The sequence below is a fragment of the Pituophis catenifer genome, unplaced genomic scaffold (assembly GCF_029215685.1).
Source record: "Pituophis catenifer annectens isolate HBS135680 unplaced genomic scaffold, rPitCat1.0.hap2 SCAF_16, whole genome shotgun sequence".
NCBI lineage: Eukaryota > Metazoa > Chordata > Lepidosauria > Squamata > Colubridae > Pituophis > Pituophis catenifer.
In genome coordinates this window covers 21,514,379-21,539,712 of record NW_027256896.1, presented here as the reverse complement: position 1 = coordinate 21,539,712, position 25,334 = coordinate 21,514,379, and the positions used below count along the sequence as shown (strand labels likewise).

The 25,334-nt window shown below is 54.1% G+C and overlaps 2 protein-coding genes across 3 annotated transcripts; one reads left to right on the top strand and one right to left on the bottom strand.

Moving 5' to 3' along the window:
* The first annotated feature begins 6,021 nt into the window (after positions 1-6,021).
* Positions 6,022-16,426, top strand: EMP2 (epithelial membrane protein 2). 2 transcript variants are annotated; one of them, XM_070955229.1, is made up of 5 exons: positions 6,022-6,082; positions 10,905-11,030; positions 12,016-12,106; positions 13,360-13,506; positions 14,089-16,426. In XM_070955229.1, exons 2-5 carry the CDS (start codon positions 10,953-10,955, stop codon positions 14,274-14,276), a joined length of 504 nt encoding a protein of 167 aa, XP_070811330.1. In that variant the 5' UTR covers positions 6,022-6,082; positions 10,905-10,952; the 3' UTR covers positions 14,277-16,426. The 2 variants fall into 2 exon arrangements, with proteins under 2 accessions (XP_070811330.1, XP_070811329.1); XM_070955228.1 differs by lacking the exon at positions 6,022-6,082 and adding an exon at positions 6,781-6,805.
* A 704-nt stretch (positions 16,427-17,130) lies between these two features.
* Positions 17,131-25,095, bottom strand: ATF7IP2 (activating transcription factor 7 interacting protein 2). Its single transcript, XM_070955171.1, has 11 exons — positions 25,037-25,095; positions 23,943-24,524; positions 23,350-23,486; positions 22,278-22,409; positions 21,963-22,034; positions 21,129-21,265; positions 20,900-20,976; positions 19,975-20,024; positions 19,667-19,715; positions 19,106-19,185; positions 17,131-17,950 (listed from the first exon to the last, which is right to left on the bottom strand). Exons 2-11 carry the CDS (start codon positions 24,514-24,516, stop codon positions 17,549-17,551), a joined length of 1,710 nt encoding a protein of 569 aa, XP_070811272.1. The 5' UTR covers positions 24,517-24,524; positions 25,037-25,095; the 3' UTR covers positions 17,131-17,548.
* Positions 25,096-25,334: the final 239 nt, after the last annotated feature.

Sequence of the window (25,334 nt, the reverse complement as noted above, 5' to 3'; positions counted from 1 at the left end):
AGAGCTTTGTGTTGTTCCTGCTTCCTGAAAGTTGAAAGAAAAACCTGTAGAAGACTTCAAAACCAAACCAGGTCTTGTGTGTGGGAAGCTGGACCTTTGGGGAGGATCTTTATGCGGCCTCCTTCCTCCCCCAAATATCCAAATGGGGTTAGAAAATAACTCTTCCTCTACTGGCTCCTCATGCAAGTTTGCAAGATCAGTTTTACAGTTAATGCAAATTGGGAGCCGTGGCGTTTAGAGGGCCTTGTGGGTGGAAGACGATTTCCCAAGGCCAAATTGTCAGCCTCCAGGCCGATGAGTCTATTAGGGAGGAACAAAATCAGATGGTGGGATGGCTGGCAAGAGGACGACTCCTTAATCAAAGGAGGCATAAGGAGGAGGAAGAAGCACCCCAACACCTCCTTTCCACCTGGAGGGACTGTGGGGGCCCTCCAAAAAACCTGTTCCTGCCCTCACCAAGCAGGTTTGGGCCTCTGGAAGAGAATGCGATGAGTCAGCCAAGTAATTGTGGAGTGTCAGGTGGATGTGTGGGCTTCCAAGTCAGCCAGGGAGCTCTAGAGCTTCTCAGCATCCTGCAGGAAGAGCCACAAGGCAAGAAGTGGAAAAGCTGAAATCAGCGTACGGTCTCCAAAGATCTGTTGGCCAAAGCCTTCGGCGTCTCCCTGGTGAACATAAATTGCCTTTGGGAATGGGCAGCTGCTTTGATATGCCTTTCTGTCTAGAGAGGGGCTGCAAAGTAGATCCCTTCCTTGGCCTCCAGGAATCTCCCCTCTAGCCCCCCAAGACGTCCAAGTGGACTTGCATGAAACTCCTCCAGATCCCGATTCAGGAGGTGCTCAGGTCAGCAGGTTCTGCTTTCTAACCTCTCACAGGTGAAAACTGGGACATGCTTCCACACCCAGGAAGGATGACTGTCCTGCTGAGTCTGGGATGAAAGCTTTGCCCCCCCTCCCTCCCCCACACCTCTGTTTTCCTCACCTGCTTGCCACTGACCTAAAACCCGGAAGTGGATTCGTCCTTGGGATTAGCCAGAGATTAGCGTGGGGTAGGCACAGCAGCACCTTCCCTTTGCCCTGTGTCTCCTTTTCCAAGTGGCACGCTGCAGAAACAAAGGCCCAGCCTCGGGCTTCCCCTGCGTATCTCTCTGCCTCTGTGTAAATAAAGATGCTGGATGGTTGCAGGAAGGAAAAGGGCAAGGTAGGGCAGTGGAGGACAACTGGAGGGGGACTCAAGAGGGTGCAGGGACCACCCTGGAACAGTCCCACCTGCTTCCTGATAGATGGATCTCTTGAGCGAATGGGAGACCTTCCTATGAACATAACTCTGTGAGAAGAATAACAGAGCTGGAAGGGACCTCGGAGGTCTTCTAGTCCAACCCACTGGTCAGGCAGGAAGCCCTACACCACTTCAGACAAGGGACTGTCCAGGCTCTTCTTAAAAACCTCCAGTGACGGAGCAGCCAGAACTTCTGGAGGCAACTTCTGTTCCACTGTTTTAGTTGTCCTCGGTGTTAGGAAGTTTCTCCTTAATTCCAGGTTAGTTTTTCTCCTTGATTAGTTTCCATCCACTGCTTCTTGTCCTGCCTTCAGCTGCTTTGGTGAATAGGTTGATTCCCCTCTTCTCCGTAACAGCCCCTCAAATATGGGAAGACTGCTATCATATCATCCCTGGTCCTTCTTTTCATTAGACCTACCCAATTCCTGCACAAGACTCACACTGTGCTCTCAAGAGTCCCAAATGAGTTTTCCACCCCTGTTGAAAAATAATTCCGTATTTGGTCGCCATCCAGATCAATTGGATTGCACCACTTCTGCTGCCCAGCCAATCAAAGATGCCGGGACATATTTGGGGGGTTTTAAGGAGATGAAGTTCAGCACACCTGAAGGCTGGAGAAGCCGACTCAGGTCAAGTTTCCCAGAGAATGGATGGTTGTGTGACCCTTCTCTTTTGTCTCACCCAACATACTCTCCTCCTGCCATGTGGAAAATAAATCCTTTGCACCCCCGTCCTCTCCCACCCCGGCTGAATCAGCCCCACCCAAATCTTTCATTCTTTCTTTTCTCAGATTAATCCTGTCCCAGCCCAGACATGCCTCTGTTGATTTTTAGTGTATTTCTGCATTGAACATGTTCCTAGGCATGCTCCGGAATAAACAACGTGGAACCCAGAACAGGCAAACAAAGAGAAAGAAAGAAAGAAAGAAAGAGAGAGAGAGAGAGAGAGAGAGAGAGAGAGAGAAAGAAAGAAAGAAAGAAAGAAAGAAAGAAAGAAAGAAAGAAAGAAAGAAAGAAAGAAAGAAAGAAAAAGATTAAGCAAAGTTAAACAACAGCAGGTTGCCTACAAATCCTTCTGCACCCCACGAGAGATAACAAAAGAGAGCAGAGGCTGTACGTGCTAATATAAAATCCAGTGTTAGAAATAGTAACTAATTTAAATATGCTTCATTCCACACAGTTGTCTATTGCAATTTGCAGTCCATGCCAATTTTAAAATTCTGGTTTTATCCATGGGTGGGTTATTTTGCCCTCCTTTCCGAGAAGGCTTCCCTCTGGGTCAGCCCCACATTTGCCAAGACAGGCAAGGACAGCCCAGCTGTCAACTGCGCCCGTGGGTTAGTTACTTGTAGTAAAAGACAGCTCACTCCAAATATTGCTAGGAAGATGCAGGATAAGATTTCAAAACATCGGATAGTTGCACGTTTCTTTGCTACAGGGAAAAATAAAAAGCTGGTGCTCTGTTTTATTTTTAGATTTGTATCTTGCTGCAAGGAGAACAAACAGTAATTTTGCGGTTAACTGTTTTATCCTTTGATCTCCCTTATCTAATATTTTTGCTCTGCAGCGTTGATGTCTAGGCAAGTTGGGGAAGCGTCTCCATCTTCTTTGGGAGGCTGCAGCAGGAGGTTGGGTGGGACGGCTGCTCTTACGACCGTTCTGCTACGCTGACCCGGAAGGGCGAACTAGAGCTGGCAGGAATGTGTGCAGGTGGCCTTCCCGCTCCTGGGAAAGAGCCCCGGGATGTCCCAAAACCAGCCATTAGCTGCTCTCTTCTCAACTGACGGAAATGCTCGGCGTCTATAGGCCAGCTGCCTTTCTGATGTGATCAGACGTGCCCCAACAACCCTCCCTTCCTTCCCGCCCAACCTGGGGCTGGCACAGGAGAGAAGGAACTTGCTCTTCGCCAGTTATGCCCAACCGTGGAAGGCTTATGGTTGCTCTGCAGACCTGATCAGCCTCCCAGATCTTGGCAGGAGGAAGCTGGGCACCCTTCAAGGCAGCACCGAGCTCCTCCTTTCTTTGCTGCCATTAATGGTGGCCTGGACTTTTCCCAGCCAGAAATGGTTGGGTTGTGGTTCGGGAGCATGCGGGAAGAGAGGCAAAAGCTCTACCTGGCTTCCCCCAAACGGGCATCCTCCAGGTGTGCTGGGCTGCATTCCCTCTTATGCCCAGCAAGGACAGCCTGAGGGGAAGATTCCTGGTTGTGCCAGGTTTCCCTGCCAGGCCAGCCAGGTCTTCTGGGAAGCCTCTCAGGCCAGCTGGAGAAGCTGGAGAGCTTCTGCTGATCACACGGAACCTTGTATGACAATGAAGAAAACCATGGAAATTGAGGGAGGTCTTGGCTGACAGATATCCCAATAAGCCTTGACTTGGATGTGCATGCCTGTGAACCTCACCTGCCGCCAGGGCCTGAATAGGCACACCTGGCTGGGAAAGCTGCATCCTTTTCCTTCTGTTGTGATTAATGGAGACACTCTGGAAGGAGGCGGCGTTTTGCAAATTGGTGTCTCTTGTACCAGATTTGGTTTTAATCTTATCTGGCTTCTACTTGTTTTATTTTTTTGAAGAGGGAGGGAGAAACCCCCCAAGTTCTCCCTGGCCTGGAGGGAAAGTGGCCCAAAGATCTGCTCCTGAAGTTTATTCTATGGAGGGGCTACAAAAAGAAAAGGGCCCCAGGCCTGCCAACTGCTGCTGGGGCCAGGATGGCCCAGCAACGTCAGAAAAGGCAGCGTTGCCACCCAAAGCAGCCACAGGACTGACAGGAGCATCGGAGATGCCTGACTGGAGGCCGAGGCCATGGCTGAGGCCTCTGCTTTGGCTTTCCCGTTCCAATCAGAATATTTCCAGTGGTGGCTCCCTCCGGCTTAGCTTGGCTGAGCTGCTGGTTGGAGCTTTAGCTGGACCTTAGCAGGACTGGTCACTTTCACAGCCAAGAACATAAGAAAAGGGGCCTTAGGGATGAAGCATCTTTCCCAAGAAACAGGTAAAGTTTACCTGAAAACAGGTAAAGTTTGGCCAAGGGCTTTGATACCTTCAGAGACAGGGAGAAAGATGTGGTTTCCCCCAAGGATGACTAGGTGCCCTCTTCATGCCCTCTCTTCCCCTATCAGTCTTCATGTCCCGAGCCATCCCCTTCTGACGTCGTGGCCCTTTGCCCGAGAGTCTTGCCCACAAGTTCTGAGAGCAAAACAGGCCTTTTGTTGTCCTGGCCAATGTGGCCGTATTGATCCAGAGATAATGGTCTGGACATGAAATGACATGACCGATATTGGTGCCACGTCCTTAGGGTTGATACTTTCACTCATTTGTGCGTGGAAGGAGCATATTCCTAGCCTGGGGCCTCCAGATCTGCTGGATGAACATCCTGTCCTGGTGAAACAGAAGGGGACCGAAGGGTTCCAGTGGGTCATTCAGTTCTCTTGGCAGCAGCAGCATTGTGGGGACGGAGCCCTGACTGGCCAATCATCCGCTTGGCTTCGGGATCTCTCTTCTGCTCTCAAGAAGCAGGAAGCCGTTCTTCTCACCTTCTGCTCTTTATCTGGCCATCGTGCCGTCTTAGACCAGGCTGGATTCCCTGGTCCTACACAGACACACAGACATGGGTTTTTTTAAGAAGGAAAAAACCAACCCTGGGTCTGTTTGCAGAGCCAGCCGGGACCTTCGTCCGAGAGCCTCCAGGCTCTGCTGGGAGACCAAGGCAGGCAGGAGCCTTCGGAGGCCCCTTGGATGGAGCCTTCTGAAAAGGCACCAGATGGCTTCTTGCTGCTCCGTGGGTGTGTTTTCACTGCCAGGGAGGTGAGGAAATGCTGGTGGTGGAAATTCCTACCTCAGTTGCCAAAATAACTTGGCCATCCTTTGGTGCCCTGCAGCGAGGCTGGTGGGAGGGGCCCTTGTTTGCTACTCTCTTCCCTGCAGCAAAATGCCTGGCTTGGGCCTCAGGTGGCATGGGGGTCCCTTTGCCCCCACAGTAGAGGGGAGACCCCTCTAAAGGGCTGCCCAGTAAGTCCGGCCAGTTGAAGAGGCTCAAGAACCCCCCCCTTCTTATCAGTTCCACTGGCACTTTTCTCTATCTGTGTCAAAATGCACTTGTAGGTGATTGGTCTCTGTTGCCCCTCAACCCCCCCCCCCCCGCCCCCGGCCAGCAAAAGGAAATGGCTTTGGTGGGGAAGCCCCCAACCCTGTGAAGTTCTCATAGCCGGAGTCCTGGAAGTCTCTGTGGATGTGTTAGGTTTTGCCTTAAGTGTCTGGTGAATCCAATTGATTCCAATCCTGGACCACGATCCTGGCTTGGTCTCATCCTGGTCTCGGCTGATCTCCTTTGGAAGAAGTGGGGGGGGGGGGCGGATGGGAACCCCGTTTTGACAGAGCTGCCCAAACGGAGAGCGGGGGCGGCCCTGGGGGGACCTGGGTTCTCTACCAGCCGAAGGTCGGAAACGGGTCCTTGTGCAACTCCGCGCTCGGCCCTTCCGAAGCCCCTCCAAGCAGCCACGCTGCTCGCAGAAGGCCTGGAGCGGCGGCCAGCCCTGCCCGGCGCCTCCTGACCATCCGCCGGACGGTCCTTCCCGGGAGGGGCGGCCGGGGCTGCGGCGCCCCCCAGGGAAAGCAAAGGCTGCCCTTCCGCCCGGCGGCCAGAGAGCCGGCCCGGCCTGCTGGCGGCTCCCCCAGCCCGCTGCCTTTTCCCCTCCCCCTTCCCCACCCAGCCGGGCTCCTGCCACGGCCGGCCCAGCAGGCGGCAGACCGAGCAGCCACTCCTCGCGCGCAGCAGCCCCGCCGCCGCTCCCGACCCGGGCCAGCAGCCACCGGCCGTGAGTGGGGCTGGGGCTGGGGGGGGGCGGAAGAAAGGCGCCCCGAGAGAGCGCGCTGCCCGCCCGCCGAGGAGCGGGGCTGGCCGTGGGGCAACCGGAGCTCCGGCCGGCGGGGGGAACCGCTCCCTCCCGCCGCGCTCCGGACTCCGAAGCCGCCGCTCCGGGCTTGGCGTGGCAGAAGCGCCGGGAAAGCGGGCTCGGGAGCCCAGGGATGCCGCTGCCGTTCCGGGCGCCGGAGCGCGGGTGGAGCCGCCCCGCCCTCGATCGGCGGCCGCCCTGGAGCCCCCTCTGCGCGGGGAGGGGGCGCGGGGGAAGCCCGGCTGGAAAGGACGGCCCGGGGCTCTCCCGGCCCAGGATAGCCGGAGCGGGCCGGTCCCTCCTGCGGCTCTTGGGCCTCTTGGGGAGATTCAGTTCCAGCCGCGGCGTCCGGGACTCTCTCGTCCCTCCGATGCATCCCAGGCCCGGCCCGGGACTCGTCCGCTGGTTCGAAGTCAGTTTGGGGAAGGGAGGGAGCGCCGAAGCGGACTGTGCTCCTGCAGAGGGTGAAGGTGGGCTTCAGCCACGCGGCGTCCTGTGCCTCGCTTTTCCTCTCTGTAAAATGGGGAGCTAGGCGGGAGTACCTGCAGGAGCATGAGGAGGACAAGGCTTGGACGGCGGTGGGCTCTCTTGCACTCCCCTCCAGAAAACGGGAGTTGTAGCCGGGGACCTGCAACAGGTGCCCAGGTAAGGGAGACCCACAGCGGTGTGTTTCGCCTTTTCCCTTCTAATCGTGGCAGCAGTTTTGGCATCAGTCTAGATGGTCAGAGATTCAAGGAAAAGTCACACAGAATCGATTTGGGAAACCGTTTCCATGGCGGGGGATGGTTCCTATTGCTTTGCAACCCGGGATGAACAATTTAGTGTATTTTGTGGACCCTGCCAGTTGTAACCTATTCAGCAAACTTAATTATGCAAAGTGTGCATAACACGACATGTGAATTAGGATTATTGGAGAAGGAAAAGTGTTACTCAGAACAATGAGATGAATAGTGAGGATTTCCATATTTATATATATTTATATATGCATATGTGTGAATGGTGAAACCACTGTCCTCTGCATGCCCTCCGGGGTGGAGGCTGGGGCGCCTCCTGTTTCATCTCTTCTGGAGCAGAGCTTTGTCATCCGAGGGGCTCCAGGATTCAGTCTTGTCTAACCTCCAATGTAACCAGTTGCATCCAGGGGTCTCTTCCTTTCTCCAAGCCCCACTTGTCAGCATCTTGCCTTGCTCTGCATCTGGCTTCCCATCCTTACCTAACCGAGAGGAGGAGGAGGGGGCGGAGACTGCCTCATGGTCCTCCAGCATAATTGGCCTGTTCTGAAGACCCTTCCCTCCCCCCCCCCCCCGGAATGACACAAGGACTCCGAAAGCTGAGAAGTAGTGGGGAGATGCCCAAGTCAATCCTGACCTCTGCCAGGGGGTGACTCCGAGGGCAAGGTGTGGCTGAGGGCTGCATGAGATGGCTTGGTTGCCCTCATGCTAGGAACCCCTTGGAGGCAGGCAGCTGGATGGCCTAAAGTTCTTCTGATCGTCTTCAGACTCTAATCATAAAAGGGGTCGCCGGACGAGTGAGACACTTTATTCACGAGGGGGAAGGAAGGAAGACTCCAGGGGGCTCTCTTGGCCCAAGCATTGCTTCTCCTGAACCTTGCTGGCCTCTGGGACCCTCCTTCCCCAGTGGCCAACCAGGTATGCAGTTGGGAAGCTGGACATTTAGATGGTTCCTGCTCTGGATTACCTAGAGTGGGCCCAGAATCCCAGGTAAGGGTTGCCGGGCCAGAGCCCCTGGCCATAAGCCAAGTGGCCTCCGCTCAGCTTCCACAAATCCTGTGTCCGGATTTTTTCTGCCTTCTTTCAAAGTGGGAGCAATTGGAATCCCTGCTGTTTGAGCACTTTTACAAGAGACCTCTCAAGGTTGTTTTGTAATGTTTTCGCTTCAATTTGCATTCCTGCCTGTTTTCTGCGCATTGCTTTGATTGGTAGCTCATAGCTTGTAAGCTTTCCAAGAGCATCTGGCCGGCTGCTCTTGGAAACGGCTTCTTTTTCTTTAGACCAATTTTGCTTCTTTCAATAATACCGCCCAGATTCAGTGGCTCGGGCCAGGGCATAAATTTCAGGCGATGGATCAACCTAATCGAAGTGAACTAAGCTGGCATGGATGTGGGGCTGAGCACGTTGGGCAAACCAGCCCTTGTAGTCTGCCAACAGTGGCTTAAGGAGACGCAGGGTCCCTCCTACACATTGAGGTGTGTGCAAAGCGTCGTCGTAAGATTTTATTACACCGAGTAACGTCCCTCTTTCCATGGCACAGCACAGATAAAACAACGAGCAGCAGGTAAATGTAAGATGAAGCAGGTGGCTGGCAAGAAACTGTAAGAGAACCAGACAACCCTGTTTCATCACAAGTCGGCTTGCTGCCTGGTTGCTGGCAGAGCTTCCTGTGACTTCAGGGATCCTGACTTCATGTTCTCTGGCCACTCCCTGGTTGGGCAAACAGACGTTTCTCAGGCACGATTCCCGCCGAGAGAAAGGCATTCTGGGACTGGCCATCGGCTGAATTGCTCTGCAGGCTGCCCACCCATCAATATTGTTTGGGAAGGCTTGGATAGAAAAGTCCTCCTTTCACAAGATGCCCTTTAGGTGTGGCCACACAAGCCGGGCATTGTGAGAAGCAGAGTTTTGGCTCTCTCTCCCCCCCCACCATTGCCATTTCCTTCCTTCTGCTCTGGAAGCTCTCCGTTGTAGATACTGCACTTTTGCCCCAGGGGTGGCCTTTGGCCAAGAGCAGCAAATTGCATCCTTGAGGCTGGACCTTCCGAGTCTCAACATCTTCCTCTTCTATTTCAACCCTTTGCCCTTCTTCAGAGGGAGGCATCCAATCTGTGCCTTCTCTGCAGGGTTCATTGGCACCACAAGGGGCCAAACGGACAACGAGAAGGGTTCACAATCGAGGCTCCAAACTTCGCAGTATAGAAAAAGAAGCCCATCTCTTCACCTGAGCAGGGGCCCAGATCGTGCAAGTCCTCAGCACATAAGCCATGCTCCTTGGAGACCCTGCAGGGCGCCCAACCCAGGACCCACATGAAGGGCAGCTGCGACCTTCTAAGCCTCAGCTCCTCTTAAAGCAGCCCCTCCCGAATCCTCAGGTGTGGCCCCAGAGCTGCTACACCAAGTTGTAGATCTTTTAATGTGACAGGAGGGAGGGAGGGAGGGAGCAGGTGAGTAATTCTACTAAATGCACCTAAGGAGCCTTCATGTCAGTCAAAGGCAGTTCCTGCTTGTTTGTCCTGCCCGGGTTATAATTTTGAAGCAGAACCGCTGAAAGGCCAGCTTGAGCAAAGTGACAGGCCTTGTTCTGGACGAAGGTTGGGCCGTTAAGGAAAAACAGGCACAGAGGCGGCTTTATAAGGCCATAGAATAGTGCAGGCTTCATCCTGGAAGACCACTCAACAGAGTCAAGGTTTCAAGATTAAACAAGATCAGCAAATAAAGGAGCAGAGCACGGAGCCTTCAGATACCAACCGGCAGAGACAAATCTTTAAAATCTCCTTGAGGGCCAGCAGAGAGGAGTCCATTGGCACATGAATTGGGGCCACCCAAGAAAAGCATCTTCTTCTATTAACTGCCCCCTCCGTCTCCAGCTAAGGAAGACCCTTCAGAGGCCCTCTGGTGCTCCAAAGGCCTCATGGTTGCACCTTCCTTCCTTTGCCTGAGGAAGGTACAGGTAGAGCTGCCTCTTTTGATAGGCCCCTCAGCTGTATAGATTTAGGTATCCTCAACCAATTCCTCCCCCCCCCAAACCTCAAGATATTGGCTCCCTTGTGGCCATCCCACGGAATCCACTATGGTTAAGTGGGCATTTATAAAAAGAGCCATGGTGGCTCAGTGGTTAGAAAGCAGGATTGCAGGCTGACTCTGCCTGCTGCCAGCAGTTCGATCCTGACTGGCTCAAGGTTGACTCAGCCTTCCGTCCTTCTGTGGTCAGTAAAATGAGGATCTAGATCATTGGGGGCAAGAGGCTGATTCTGTAAACGGCTTAGGTAGGAATGTAAAGCACTGTGAAGGGGTACAGTATATAAGTCTATTGCTAAGTGCTGTTTGCAGAGGGAAGAGAGTTCTTTCGTACATTGCAAATGCTTGGGTGCTTAGAGAGAGAGAGAGAAAAGAGAGAGAGAGAGAGAAAGAAAAAGAAGAAAAAAGAGAGAGAGAAAGAAAAAGAAAGTAAGAAAGAAGAAAGAAAGAGAAAGCCCAGAGAGGTTAGGATGGGATCAGCCACCATGGAAAAAAATAGAAAGTCCTGCTTTGGTGTCTCTGGAATTGCAGCAGCGAAGGTGACTCAGTGGTCTGACTGCTTCTGTGAGGAAAATATTCAGCTTCATTGAATTTAGAGTCGTCCTGTAGTCACTAGGATGCTTTTATGGCTTCCTGGGTGGAGGAGACGGTGAGGAAAAAGGCCTCTCTGCCACAGCCACCACCCTTCCATGTCCAGATTTAGTTTTCTTAACTGGCAAATCAAGCTCTTCAACTCTGAGGTAAGAGCTTTTGTTTTAAAAGGAGAAGATCAGGCCCAACCGCATCTCCGGAGTTCTTCTAAATCCGTGTTAGTCAAGCTTGGCAACTTTCAGACATGTCTTTTGAGAAGACAGCTTTGATTCGTGAATTGTTATGTCGAAGTAAAGGAAGCGACAGTCACCGGCTTGGCTAAAGTAGCAGAAGTTTTTGAGACGACACATGTAGCCTCGCCTGGCATAATTCTGCTCTGTTTTCTCTTTGTGTCCAAACAGCATCGCTTTCTTCTCGTCTGAAAAAGCCGCCCCTCATCCTGCTCCACCATGCTGATCCTCCTGGCCTTTATCATCCTCTTCCACATCACTTCAGCCGCACTTCTGTTCATCTCGACAATCGATAACGTGAGTTGCCAGGGCTTTCTGTTTGGGGTCTGATTCCAGGATTGAAGGGGTGTCATCTGAACAAGGAGATTAAATTTTACCAAGCTCTTCTAATCTGGAAGTACACGGACAGCGCCTTTAGTCCAAGGCAGGGTTGCTTAACCTTGGCCCCTTGAAATCGTGTGGACCTCAATTCCCAGAAGTCCCCCAAGCTGGCTGGGGAATTCTGGGAGTTGAAGTCCACACGTCTTTGAGCAGCCAAGGTTGAGAAACATTGGTCCAGGTGCTGCTGAGAAGGTCCCCCGTGCTCTGGTGCCCAACCTAAAAAAGAAAAAAAAACCACGCACACCCATGAACTACGACTCCCACCTTGGGGGTGATGCCAATTCAACCGAGCAAAGCAGTCGGAAGTCTTTCTTTTCAAATACATATTGCACGTGGGTAACTGGTACCACTTTATACTAGTATGCGGGTCGAATCGAATAGAGGAGGGACCGAAAGCGTATCAGTTATCCCAGGAGTCATGTCTCTGTCTGTCTCGATCTCTGATTTGTCGATCCTTGGGCTGTTATGGTTTGTGTTTTCACTGGCCACGAATCACCCGTAAACAAAACGTGATGGATTTACTCAGGCCTGAGCTGAGTTCAGGCTGAATAGAGCTCAAATACTGACCTCACCAGCTGAAACAAAACACCACCTTGGTTTGCGTGCGTGCGCACACACACACACACACACACACGCGCGCACACACACACACGCACACACACACACGGAGCTACTTCCTGACTCTTTTCTTAGGCATATTTACAAAGTTCTTTCTCTGCGTATCCACGGACGAGGTCAGCAGGCAATCACTGCCAGCCACAAAGCCTTGTTGAAAATTCATCATCCGTGCTTCCCGTTTCTTGGGTTTTTATTTATTTATTTTTTTTAAAAAAAGGCTAGTTCCGGGTCTCCTGAGTAGAGGTCCCTGCACTCTCTGTGTCCTCTTCCTCTTCTTTTTCAGGCCTGGTGGGTGGGCGATGGCTTCTTCACAGACATCTGGCACCAGTGCTTCAATGAGACGAACTGTACCGCCTTGGATAATACCTTTCCAGGTGAGCCTCAAGGAGGACTTTCCTGCTTGCTGGGGGTGGGAAGAGACGGACACTTCAAAGGCACCTGTGGAGGGTCTGCTCCACTCCCCCTCCCCAGCCCCAAAGTCTTCTAACTAGCCCGTGGGTGCAAAATGCCAGGACTTTGTGGCATTCAGCATTTCTCCAATGGCACAGAAATATAGCCTGTTACTGGGGGGCGTGGTTAGAGGCTCAGTGGTTAGAGATGCTGAGCTTGTCAGCTGACAGCCTGAGTTCAAGTCCTGAGAGCTCCAGTTATCGGCCCCAGCAGCTGCCCACTTAGCAGTTAGAAAGCACGCAAATGCGAGTAGATAAATAGGGACCGTTTTGGTGGGAAGACAACAGTGTTGCTGGCCACATGACCAGAGAAGCATCTTTGGACAACGCTGGGTCCCTCAGCCAAAGGGAGATGAGCACTGCTCCTTTGGGTCGGACACGACTGGACAGGGAAGCCTTTACCTTCCATCCTTGAGGCTGCCTCAGAGAAGGAAGCTTTCAGGGGGTGGGGGATGCAGGCTGTAGCCCTGACTGCTCCCCCAGGGGCGTCTGGGGTGCCGGCCTCGACTGAAAACCCCTTTCCTCTGGGATTTCCCCCTCTTTGAGGAGTGGGGGGGGGGGAAGCCAGGGCGCTTTGCCAAGGCGCCTGGGGAGAGAAGAGGAGGAAGGGAGCGGCCCACAGCTGCCCGATTCAGAAGTTCCTTGCCGTGGAAGCTGGCTGATTTTCCTGTGGAGGAAATCGAGGAATGGGAGTTGGCAGGAGACCTCGGGCTTCTTTTATTGTCCTTCGGCATGGAATTGGCACGAGGACGTCTCGGGCAGGATGCGGCTGGCTCTGGAGGCGGACAGGCCGATGGAAAATGAGCCTGGGCAGGGGAGGCCCCGAGGTGCTGCTGCTGCTGCTGTCCGGAACGAGGAGGGGGCTTGCTTCAGCTTGCCTTTGAAGCTTCTCCAGCACTGGGCCTTAAGACATCAATCCTGGCTTACAAGCCACGGCGTCTTGTGCTACACAATCAGGCAGGGGTGGGCAACCAGGAGAACTCCCAGAATTCCCCAGATCTTAAACATCCAAGCGAAGGTTGGATGTGCCTGCTCTGGGCTTTCACGATGGCTGGGGAATTCTGGGAATTGTAGTCTCCAAGGTTTGACCCCTGTGCAATAGGAGTCTTGTGGGAACCAGCCTTTTGGGGTGACCTGTCTCCACACGCCTTTTCATTCACCCCCACCCCACCCTCCAGAATACCCGTCCATCCAGACCGTCCAAGCCACGATGATCTTGTCCACCATTCTTTGCTGCGTGGCCTTTTTCGTCTTCATCCTTCAGCTCTTCCGCCTGAAGCAAGGAGAGCGGTTTGTGCTGACCTCCATCATCCAGCTCTTGTCCTGTGAGTATCCCGGGTTTGAAACCTCCTTTCCCAGAACTAGACCGACATTTTTAACGGGATAGCTAAACCAGGTTTGGGGGGGAAGCGTCCCTTTCCTCTTCATCATGGTTTGCTGGGGGGAGGCAGCATAAGAAATGCGACTTTTCTCAAAGCCGCCTCACCTGATCCAAAAGTCACGTGGCGAGAACTCCTTTCGGATTTGGAATAGGGCACTCCTCGACTTACAGCCGTTCGGTTAGTGACTGTTCAAAGTTATAACCACACAAAACGAGTTACAACCTTTCCTTGCAATCCCAACCGTTGCGCTGTCTCCATGGTCACCTGAGCAAAATTTGGGCGCTTGGCAACTGGCGCCGCAGCATCCCCAGGCAGAGTCCATGCGGGGGCACTGATTCGCTTAATGACTGCTTAGCAATGGTGGCCAAAAAGGTCTAAAATCGGGCACGACTCACTGAACGACCGCCTTGCTTAGCAACAGAAATTCCAGCCCCAATTCTGGTCGTAAGTCGAGGACTGCTCCTGCTGTAGGCCTACAGTTTGTGTCTTGTTGTTAAGCGGGGTCCCTCTGCCTCTTGCCCCCAGGCCTCTGCGTGATGATCGGGGCCTCCGTCTACACCAACCGGCGCTCGGAGCTGCACCGGGGCCTCATCTACGGCCGCTTTGAGGTGGAGAGCGGCCGCTTCGGCTACTCCTACGTGCTGGCCTGGGTGGCCTTCGCCTTCACCCTGCTCAGCGGCCTCATGTACCTCGTCCTGAGGAAGCGCAAATAAAGCCGGGCCGGCGGCTGGCAAGGGAGAAGAACAGCCCCCCCGCCCCCCCAGCTCTCCTTGAAGCGCTGGCATTCCAGCCCCCCCTTTGTGTAAATAGAAGCGTTTGTTGTACAGCCGTGGTTGGGCCGCTTCCCCGTCCTTGGCGTGGCATTAGAAGGCCGGCGGGAGGACCGAAGAGAAGAAAGAGGTGGGTGGACTGGCACTTCTGGGCAGGGATGTGCAGCACCAGCCAGCAGCCCCCACGGCTCTCAAGAGTGACTCAAGAGCCCTGGGCATGCCGGTCCCCCTCCCGCTTTTGGGGCTTCTCTGGCTCTGCAGCTCTCCAAACAACTGCGGGGCTACCCGGCCTTAACAAAAGGTGAGGGCGAGGGCACAGAGGTAGGGATCTGGTTGGGACTGGCAGCATGCAACAGATACCAGCCTCCTTAGCCCAGGTTCCCTTTTACGCCGTATGAAAGGGGAGCTCCTCAAAACCCACCTTGCCCCCCACCCCCCAATTCTGTAAAACCCCGAGAGCTGGCATCTTTTTTTTTTTTTTTTTAATTTGATTTATATGCCGCCCTTCTCCAGAGACTCAGGGTGGGTTACAATGCGTTAAGCAATCTTGGAGTTGGAGCAACCGTAGGGAATCCCAGGGCCTTCTGGTGCCAAGAACCCCGCTCTGATCTGCCCCTCGAGTCGCTTCGTGCAACGGCGGCTCTCAGTGGGGCAGCTGAGCGTCTTCCTTTCATCCTGCCCGGGGGGCTCACAAGGGCCCCTCGCCCAAGACGAAGCTGCTCCTCGACGATGCTCATGTGTGTCCCGACCTACCTCATGGTGTACCACGTGGTCCCTGTCTCGATCCACAGCGGGAGCGTTTCCATCCTTGGTGCAGCTCCAGACGGCCCTCCTCTGGCCGCATCCTCCAGTCCACCCCGGCGCAGAATTCCTTCCTGTTTTGTCCTTTTCCCCATATTCTGAGGAACTTCGAACATTCCTGGTGCATCCATCGTGGGAGGAAGCAAAGCTTGATGAGGCAGCTCCGCTCGACCTGAGGCGGCCCTGCAGGTGGCTGCCCATTGGCGCAGGGAGAGGCTGGACTTTGGCATTTGCACCAAAGCTGGACGGTGTTGGCCAACCTCCGAGGCCATGGAAGCCTCAGCTGACGTGGGCAGAGCGACGCTCGGCTGGCGCTGGGGGGGGGGGAGAGGTGCCCAGACCCAGCGGAGCCCAGGGAGACCCTCGAGTTGTTCTTAGTGACTGTCTTTGGCCAGAGGCAAGGCCCACCACATCCCTCCTGGCTGCTGGCGTTCCTTCTCGATTGCTCCCTCAGAGAAACCCTGTCCTTCTCACTAGGTTGTGACTGATTCATTCCTGAGCACCACAGAGCTAATTGGGGCTGCTTTGATGACCGGGAAAAACAGGCTCCACCTGCAAGAACGACAGATCTTGCCTGCTTCCCCAACAGCCCCTGCCTCAAACATGTAGACGGCACCGAAAGTTTGTGTCTTATTAAGTGGGTATTTGGAGTGAGACTGACTTTATTTGGACTGAAATAGCATCCTCAGTCGTGTGGGAAGGGACGTGTTGGGAGAAGACCGTTCCCGCTAGAGATCCTTGCCCTCTTTGGACTTTAATGCTTTTAATTTTGCCTTTAATTCCCGCCACTTCCTCCCTTCGGGATAACCCCTTGTCCACCCACCCACCCACCCCGCCTTTTCCCTGTCCCCAAGCTGGCTCTTTTCTTCAGGCTGCAACTCTGCGCAAGCTTTAAAGATAAGTTCTTGCCACTGGTGAACCTTTGTTCAGAACAACTAACTCCTCTGGTGAGGTTGTAGTTTGGATTTATATTTATGTTTAAAAAAAATAGCACATATACACAAAGATATGTAACCCTATTTACCTTTATATTTCTGACCCCTTCGTAAGAAGCGAACAGGAAGCCTCCCTATAATATAACCAGGCAGTCCTGCCTTATAAATACGAAACAGCCCCTTTTAACCGAAAGTGGAACGAAGCTCTTTACGCTACCGGGAGTTTTTCAAGATTCTGAGTGATCGAGCAATTGGGGTTTCTCAGAGGACAAATTTATAGCTCAATTCCACCAACAGTGCCTTGGTCGTTTTGTATTTTATATACCTATTCAATTGTATATAGAAATAAAACCTTACAACCGGTATCGGGCCAACATTTCATTCCATTGTGGCTGCGAGGCAGACCGTGCTGCGTACCGGATGGTTGACGTATAAACGGGAGACAGCATCGGCTTCCCTAGAATGCTTTTGAAGTTTCTAGTCCTCCTCACAGCTGTGGAGAGGGGCTTGGGAAGTGGCCTGCTGGGCTCCTAAACTGAAGTGTGTGTGTCTTGTGTGGAAAAAGGCCAAAAGGCCCCAGCAGGAGACCCTCGGCTGGAGAGGGGCTGCTCAAGGTCTTGCTTTTCAGCGAGAGCGGCATTTACTCCAGGGCTCCAGAACAAGCACAGAGTTGTTCCTTGGTGAACAGTATTTCTGCACCGTAATCACTTTTCTTACAAGCAAGGAAGGATGCTTGGAATAAGCTAAATGCCCTCTAGGTAACTGATGTCACCAAGACCACGTCATTCCGAGGAAGCCTCACTGGCTACTAAAAGTGGCTTTAAGGTGTGTGGACTTCAACATCCAGATTTCCCCATCTGGCCATTTGGGGAATTCTGGGAGTTGAAGTCAATGTGGAGAAACGGTACGCCCGGCCACCCAGCCAGTGAGATGCCACTCTTTTAGCCACTTCCTCAGTAATGTTGAGAAAGGTGGGAGAAAAAAGTGGACCTTTGGATCGGAACACACCACCCAAGTGGCCTTTTACAAAATCAGGAAAATACAGATAGCCTGCAGGAAAATCCAACAGAAAAGGCACTTTATTTTTTTTAAAAAAAAAATTTTTTTTTTGACCCACTTGGCTTTGGGACAAGAGAACATTCGTCTCTCTCTCTCTCATTCATTGCTGGTGAAAGGATGAAAACAATACTGAAAGCAAAGTTCCCCCTCTTGGAGGTCTTGAGTCTGATTCTCCCCGGTGGAAACCTCCTGTTTCTTCTCTCTGGAGACATCAGCGTTGGGAGGCCATCTTCCCAGCCTTTTCTCTGATGTTCTCCCACATGTGATGCCAGCTTGGTGTGGGAGGAAAAAAAAGGGCAACCAAGAACTGGGCGGGGTGTTTTCAACACATTGAGCTGGGGAAATAATGCCCCTAAAAAGTATCTGGGAAAAGGGGTGTCAGGTTAGGGAAGGGGCCCTGCCGCTCCCCCGAAACCCCCCCTAGAGAGCGGAGATGGACTGGACCTCGCAGAAAGGCCCGTGGCGCCCGTGAACGTCCTTGGACTGCATGGTGAAGTAGCACTTGACGGAGCGGGGGAACTGGGAGAGCGAGCAGGCCATGGGCAGCGGGAGGGCCTTGATGACGCTGGTCCTCTTCCACTCGGAGGTGGTCCCGTTGCTGACGTCCTCCAGGCAGATGAATAGGGAGAAGCTCTCGATGGGGGCGCACCGGGGGTCCACTCGGCTGATGTTCCACTGGAGGGCGATGCCTTTGGGCTGGTTCACCTGAGCCACCACCAGCTGCAGCTTCTGAGGGGGCCGGCTGTCTCCGAGGTCCTTCCAGTGCGCTGGGTCCGGCTCAACGCTCGGCAAGGGAGGCAGGTGTGGAAACCTCGGAGGCACCTGGAGGAGGCAAGAGCGGCGGTTCATGAGCAGGCAAGCGAAGGGACGCGGCCGTCCCACCTGTCCCCACAAAGCAGGGGCTCCGAGCCATGCAACGCCTCTCCCTCTCTCTCTCTCACACACACACACACACACCAGGAAGTTTGGGGGGCGGGTGGGAGTCCATGGGGAAAGGCAAGCTTTGATGACAGCAGAGAAGAGGGGAGAGAAAGGATTAAGGGAAGGCAGAGGGGCAAGGACTTCCCTGCTCCCCCATAACCCTCTGCAGGTGTTCCCCTTTCGGTTCAGCTGGAAAGGTCTGGCCAAACTCTTGAAGCCCAACAGATGTGCTCCACACACAAAGCCCGCCTTCTGTTTCACGTCCTGCAGATGCAAGGAACGGAGCCCCAGCTGGCATCTCCTCCCTTCTGCTTTCCACCTTCCAGAAGACACCCCCCCCCCTTTGCCCAGAGAGAGAAGTAATGCCAAGCCCTGGAGGCCTAACCGAAAGGGAGGCCCAGCAAGAGTGAGCGAGCCTCTTCACCTCTGCAGACATGGCAAAATTCCCAGGGCAGCTGAAACCAACTACCGTCTTTTTCGGAGTATAAGATGCTCCGGAGGTATAAGACGAACCTTATTTTGGGAGGAGGAAAATAAGAGAAAAAGAAATTCTGCTTGAGAGGCTCTGTTTGGGAGGCTGCATATGCACCCAAATCTTCACCCTCTTTTAGAGGGGGGAAAAAGTGAGTCTTATACTCCGAAAAATACGGCACCTTGGCTCATTTTGCTGCACGCTTTGCTCAATGGAGACTCCTGGAGGATTCCAAGCCTTCCACACTATTTTAGGGCCAGGCTGAGAAACGAACAGTTGCAGGAGGAAGTTCAGGATGTTTGGGGCCGGCGACCCCACTGAAGCCCCCAATGGTTTCCAAGCTCAGCAGCTGCTTCAGGATGTGTCCTGGCCTTTCCTACTGCAAGCCTGCCCCCTTGTGGCCGAGCGAATAAAACTTCCCTTCCAATGCAGGACTTCGCTCAAGTGAAGTCAAATTCAGAAGAAAAAAAATCTGTTCCATTTTTAAAAAGTATTCCTTACTATAATGTAGGGTTTGCGTGTGCACCCCATCCTGCCTGCAGGGACACAGCAGTTTTCACAGTTGGGAGTTTTCGTTCAAATACCTGATCCGGGGATTCTCTTGCAGGCTGCAGAAGGCTCTCTCTCCGGCTTTCCTGGCTTCCTGCAACTTTTTTCTTCTCTTCTTTGACCACAGATAAAAAGTGATCAGTACAGCATTTTAAACATTATGCTAAGCACCACCTCGTTAATTGGTGGCAGGTCCACATCAGGTGGCTTCTCACAATTGCCACAGCTACCAAAAGAAGGCACTAAGCTCTGGTCTTCAGGGCAAGGCCAATGAAGAAATCGCCCCCAAGGTGCCCCCCCTCCCCCGGTCCGTTCACCGGCACCCAAATGCTCTGGGCTGCGGAAGAAACGCTCCAGGGCCAACCACCCTCCTGGAGGCAGCCAGTCCGGGACAAAGATTCCAGTGGAAGAAACGTTTTATTCCTCCAGGGGTAACTGGAACATTTTGAAGCGACTGCCCTGCGTTTCATTTGCTATCACGTTTACTCGTCTGCTTTGAGGAAAAGCAGGACAGAGTCCGGAAAGCCATGCAATTAAAATAATGACAAACACCACCTCTACATTGCCATAAAGGTATCAGGAAACCGTCTGCTCACCTTTATCAGGATTGCTTTCTTCATCTGTTAAGTCAATCACCAACGCATCCTGTAATTAGGAGGACAGGTGAATTAAGCGGACTAAGCGGGTCGTGATTTTGGTCCGCCAGCAGCCTCTTGCAGCTTGTAACCACCGATGGACTTCAGAAATACGGGAGGATCAGAAATAGAAACGCATACAAAGCGCAGCAAAGACACTCAGAATTCTGGCTCTTTGGTAACCGCAGAGCAGGAAAAAGACTGGAGAAGGCAGGCCGAGGAGGAGAAAACTGCAGCAGAGCTTCAAAGCTGACCTTGGACTCGCTCACCTGGTCACCTGGAGGGTCTGGGTATCCAGAAGCTGCTTTCTGTGGAGGGGCTGCAGGAATTGGACACAAGCGAGGGCGGTTTTAAAACCCAGAGTTTGCTGGGTGGCTCAAAAAGGCAGAAGCTGGCACACACCTGCACTGGGTACTAGTCAGGGAGGGGGTCTTCTAGATACCCCCACCACCAGCCTCTTGGCTTTTCTGGGCAAGGAGGAGAAGCTGACTTGGCCCAAGGTCTGCGTCTTGCTGGGACCAGAGAAGAGCAGCGCTTGGAGACATTGGCTTGTGTGAACGCCCAGAAGCTTCGTTCCCTAGAACGAGTGACGGGAGGGCATAAGAGCCAAGGGCTCCCTCTCTGCCTTCGGGGCAGTCTTGGTCAGGGGTCTGCAGTCTGCAAGTGGGCTCTGCCTGAGCCACACTCTCTTCTTACCCCTGGACTGCTCCATCATCGGCCAAAAAAGAGCAACAGCTCAGCCCCAATGAAAGGCAGCTGACTCAAGCAAGCGGAGGCCTCTTCCCAGGCCCCACTTCACCTGGGCCCTCTACGAGGCATCTGTGGGTCATTTGGAGCCGAGTGCTTCCATGCTCCGCAGGGGTCTGTGCTGGGCCAAGGAGCTGCACCCCCTGGAAATCTGGGCCTGCTGCTTCAATACTGCTGAATGCCAAGATGCTTGCAGGAGACCCCCCTAATTGCCAGGTTCTGCCCCTCGAGTGTGCTATCATCACAGGTTGTATAATCATCAGTTATTTTCCTTTTCCTTGGGCCAAAGGAAGGAAAATGCACCTGGTGCCCCCTGAAGAAAGACCTGCCAGAGCCTCGTTACTTAATTTGCTCCTTCGGGTCCATTTAGATACGCTCAGATTATGCATCTGCTTCTTTTTAGACATGTTTGTTGGGGAGCTGAAAAGTGAGAGTCCCTCTGCGTACCTGGAGCCCTGGCTGCCAGCACCCCTGAGCTTGGCTTCGGCGCCTCAACGCAAGGGACCACATCAGCACCGGACGACCTGATCAAGAAGCAACCATAGTAATTCACGGCGTCTAGCAAGGGATTAGCAAGCAGCCGGCCTCTCTCCACCGGAAACGTTTCCTCCACAGGGCAGACGCTCCCTCAGCAAACCATCTCAGACACAATCGACAACTGCCATTTGCCACTAACCTTTCTGCGGTGGAAGACAAGATTTCGGTTGATGTTGGCTTTTTTGGTGGCACCGGCTTGCCAACCGCGCTCGTGTTCGGAGGCAGGGTGGCACCATTTAACATTTTACACTGAGCGTGGGCCCTGGGCTGCTTGACCTGGGAAAAGGAAGTGGAAAAAAGCCTTTACTGTCAGCTACGGGAAAAGACATTTTGCCACTGATCCTGGAGCCCGGCCTCCATCTCCCTTCCGGCTCGCCCTTGGCAAGGACCCCTGCATAAACTTGGCTTCCGAGATCATTCGGTTTTCCTAAGGACCCCTAGAGAACCGTGCCTCAAAAGCAAAAGAGTTGGGAGCGGAGAGACCCCCGGCCGTGTTTCTCCCGTTATGTAAGCATTTTAGAGTTTATGAGGAACATCTGAACCAAGGTGACGCCAGCACCTCTGCCTCTCTTGGAAGTTTAGGAAACCACGTTTTTCCTCTGAGCCAAAGCCATTTCCTCTCTGGTGCAAACAATAGGCTTTTCAGGGACAGGGAGGGAGCAATCAGACAACAGGGCGGTATCCTGAAGTCCTTGGTCAGCCCTGAGAAACAAACCCGGCTAGGAAAGGAGAAGATGCAACATATTCTATCTCACGATAACAGAAACAACGTCTTTATTGTGCATCCAAGACTTTGACCAAGTTGAGTGCCTGGATTTTGGGGCAACGGCCCCCTCACCACTTAAAGGAGACCCGACATCATTAGATCCCATTGAGAGGCACCGAAATGGAGGGTTGGGCTGTACTGCAGCCCCCGATGCACCCTGGGCTCGCCTGTGTCTGCGCCAGAGCACTGCTGCTGAAGGTGGCTTACTTTTTGGGATCGCTCCTTCCTCTGGAACGATATCACAGCATTGATGTGTCTGTCCAGTCTGGAGATTTTCTTCTGCAAGAAAAGAGGAGGTCCTTGCAACACTTCAGCTGCACCAGTGGAACATCTGCCTTGAACCCAAGCCCTGCACCAATGCCCCCAACCCTTCCCAGCTCTTTAACGGGGGCAGAGAGGCTTCTTGTGGGGGCCCTGTCAATCTGCGTGTGAGAACCACAAAGACACGTTGTACAAGCTTGTGCCTTGTTCTGTGTGCGTGAGTGACCCAGACCCAGAGCTTTAGAAGAAGCTGCTTCTTACTACAATCTTAATAGCGATGCCTTCGTGTTTCCGCAGGCACTGCGTGCGATCAATTCTTTCATTTAAGTGTCGGAGACCCTGGTCCAATTCTCTCATCGAGGCCTCCAGCCGACTTTGAATCAAGCACTTGACCTACAGCAAGAAAAATACACAAACACGGACAGTTTCAACTAAATATTCACGCCACCCCCCTCCCCTCCCCTCCACAACACAACCGATCAAAAATGGGAGGCCTTTTCCACAGCAGCCAAACCGGACAGTTTTAACCTCCCGTTTTTCCCTTGTGAATTTCTTAACTTTCCCATACCTTTGCATACATGCATGATACATGCATTTATTGTGAAATATTTCCAATTACTGCATTTCTAGCCGCTTCCATCGTTCTGGCGAGGCCCCTCCCCAGTCTTAGCATCCCTTCTGCTCAGCCCAAAGCGAGTCGCAAAGGCCACTGAGGATCTGAAGGGCAGGGGGACTGCTGCCCACCCAGCCGTGACTCTGGCCTTGCCTTCCGTGCTTGCTCTTAAAGGCACCACTTGGTGGGTTTCCAGAATGCAAAAGTAACAAAGACGTGGGAAATCAAGTTTATGCAACTTGTACTTTGGAGGCAGAAGACACCCCCACCCACCCCGGGGTTATTTCTAAAGCCATCCTTCTCCAAATCTCGTAACGAAACCATGGCAGAATCGCGTGCATGGACGAAGCAAGCCAGAGATGCCAGGAAGAAAAGGCAGGCGCTGCTCTTGATGGAACATCCCTGGGATGCAGCTGGAGCGAGACCTTCCCACCACCACCCACATATTGCGACTGTCCATGCAGCATTACCTGTGGACTCTTCCAGCCCGAGAAGGGCCTGAAGCAAGCTATCAAGACAAAAAGAGTGGTTATGAACGGCTAACAGGAAGAGCTCCAACCACACAGAGCGACGGCTGACAAATCTACCAGCGACAAGCCACAGCACTGCCACCTTCGGGCCCTGCGTGGCCTCCATGGGAAGCGGCACTCGCAAGAGACCCCTGCGCCAGAGGGGCAGCATTCGGAAGAGCCAACGTCCCTGTCAGCCGTAGCCCTTTACCTTTCCCAGCCCGGACTCCGCTTTCTCCAAGGCTGGGGTGGTCCCCTCAGCGGGATCCCCGGAGGCTTTGCTGCGCTTGGAAAGGACGTTACCTTCCTCGCCGTTGCTGGATGCTGTCCTCTTCCTCTGACCGTCTCCTGCCAGGAAAGACGGGAGACCTTCATGGAAGGATTGGGGAGGCGAATCTGAGCCCTGCCAGACTGTGCTAGGACCAAGCTCCAGGGCCTTTATCTCTTCAAGAAGCCCCCTACCATCTTGGCAAAAATGGGTTACAATGAATAATAATAATACAATAATAATACAATAATTACGCAAACGTATCCATGTTTTGTGGAAGGCCGCCACTGGCCACCATCCCCTAAAGCAAAGGCAAGCTAGGATGGAACTCCGCTGTCCAAATCACACACTTTACAGGTGGTCCTTGACTTACGACCACAACTGAGCCCAAAATTTCTGCCGTTAAGTGAGACATTTGTTAAGTGGGTTTTGCCTTCTACCAAAACGTGGATCATCAGGGGGTTTGGGACCAGCTGCAAGAGAAAAAAGTCGGCTCACCATCTTTTTATTGGCTTTTAAAGAGACCCCAATCTTACCCAGGTGCACTGTGGGCGCCCTGTCTCTTTCAGGGACCCCGAGGCGGCTTGCTTTCTCTTGCAATGCTGGAAGAGTTTGGCAGATGGGTGTTTTGGCTGCTGCATTTACGGTGGTGTTTTCGTGCGTGGAAGAGGCTACCGGGAGCCGATCCGGGAGCTGCCCAGCCGGTCCCGATTCCAGGGACACTTCGACCGGCTTCAACACAGGGGAGGCGGATTCCTTTTCATACCAGTACCAAAGGATGTCCTGCAACGTGCCGGCATTCAAGAACCTCTTGACGTCCGGGTTCGGGAGCATTTTCTGGGGGTCCTTATAAATGCTGATTTCAGAATTCACCAGCAAGCTGGCCAGGGGCTCCTTGGCCGGTGGCGGCTTCTCTCCGGCTCCGGTCTCGCTGCTGCGGAGCTCTTCCTGGGGCTGGGGACTGAGCCCGTTGGCTTCAGCCGGCCTCTCTTGGCCCCCGGCTCCTTCTCCACTCCTCATCTTCCTCAGATGCTCCATCTGCTTCCGGCTGCTCAGCGCCATCGTCTTCCTGGCCCGCAGCGGCTTCTGGACCTCCACGCCTGGATTCATTCTCCCGGCTGAAAGACAACATGGCTCCCTCAGGACCCCCCGACACCCCCCGCCATGGCCACCAGAGGCCGATCCTGGGGGTCCCGTGGCAGCCGGGGCCCCTGCGTCTCGGGCTCTCTGCCCGCCCTGCCAGGCTCCCGACTGCAAGCAGCAAAGGGCCCAAGTGCCCATGGCCAGAGGCCCCTCCCCTCCCCCACCCCACCCGAGGAGGGGGAGGCGCAGCCCCGGGTCTGATGGCCAGGAGCCCCCCAGACTTTCCCCTCCCTCCCTCCACCCCACCGGGCGGGGGGCTTGGCCTGGGGCAGGGCCGGGGGTCTCCAGGCCGCTTCCGCCCACCGGGGCCGACCTTCCAAAGGGCGGGGTGGTCTCTGGGGCTGGACTAGGTGACCCGCGGACCCCTCCGCCTCCCTTGCCGGCCGCGGGCCAGACCCCCGGGCGGGAGGAGCGCCGTTCGAGTCCCCGGAAGCCTCCTCCCTCCCCGTGGGGGGCACGGCCGTTCCTGCCGGCCACCCCAACTCACAGGCGCTTCTGCGCACGCGCGCCGCCTCCGCCGCTCTGCCCGGAGTTGACCCCCCCACCCTCGCCGCCGCCGCCGCCGCCCGAGGACCGAACGCCGCGCACGCGCAGAGCGAGGCGCCAGCTGGGGGCGGGCCTCGCCGTCACTCCCCGGCTTCGGGTTTGGCGAGGAGGGTCCTGCGACCAACCGGGAGGCAGAGGAGGCGGGACCTTCCCAGTCGCGCCCTATCGGCAGCGCGCCGGGCCCGGACCTTTGTCCCGATTGGCCGTGCTCGCCGAGCCGTGGTTTGTTTGACCCGGTT

What these genes read in the sequence shown, in the direction of transcription:
- EMP2 (XM_070955229.1), top strand. Translation starts at nt 10,953, where the DNA reads ATGCTGATCCTCCTGGCCTTTATCATCCTCTTCCACATCACTTCAGCC. An exon ending in CTTGGATAATACCTTTCCAG is followed by an intron (nt 12,107 to 13,359) that starts GTGAGCCTCAAG and finishes CCCACCCTCCAG; the next exon opens with AATACCCGTCCATCCAGACC. An exon ending in CATCATCCAGCTCTTGTCCT is followed by an intron (nt 13,507 to 14,088) that starts GTGAGTATCCCG and finishes TCTTGCCCCCAG; the next exon opens with GCCTCTGCGTGATGATCGGG.
- ATF7IP2 (XM_070955171.1), bottom strand. Translation starts at nt 24,516, where the DNA reads ATGAATCCAGGCGTGGAGGTCCAGAAGCCGCTGCGGGCCAGGAAGACG. An exon ending in GGCGCCCACAGTGCACCTGG is followed by an intron (nt 23,487 to 23,942) that starts GTAAGATTGGGG and finishes CTTTCCTGGCAG; the next exon opens with GAGACGGTCAGAGGAAGAGG. An exon ending in GGAAGGAGCGATCCCAAAAA is followed by an intron (nt 21,266 to 21,962) that starts GTAAGCCACCTT and finishes TCCTTTTCCCAG; the next exon opens with GTCAAGCAGCCCAGGGCCCA.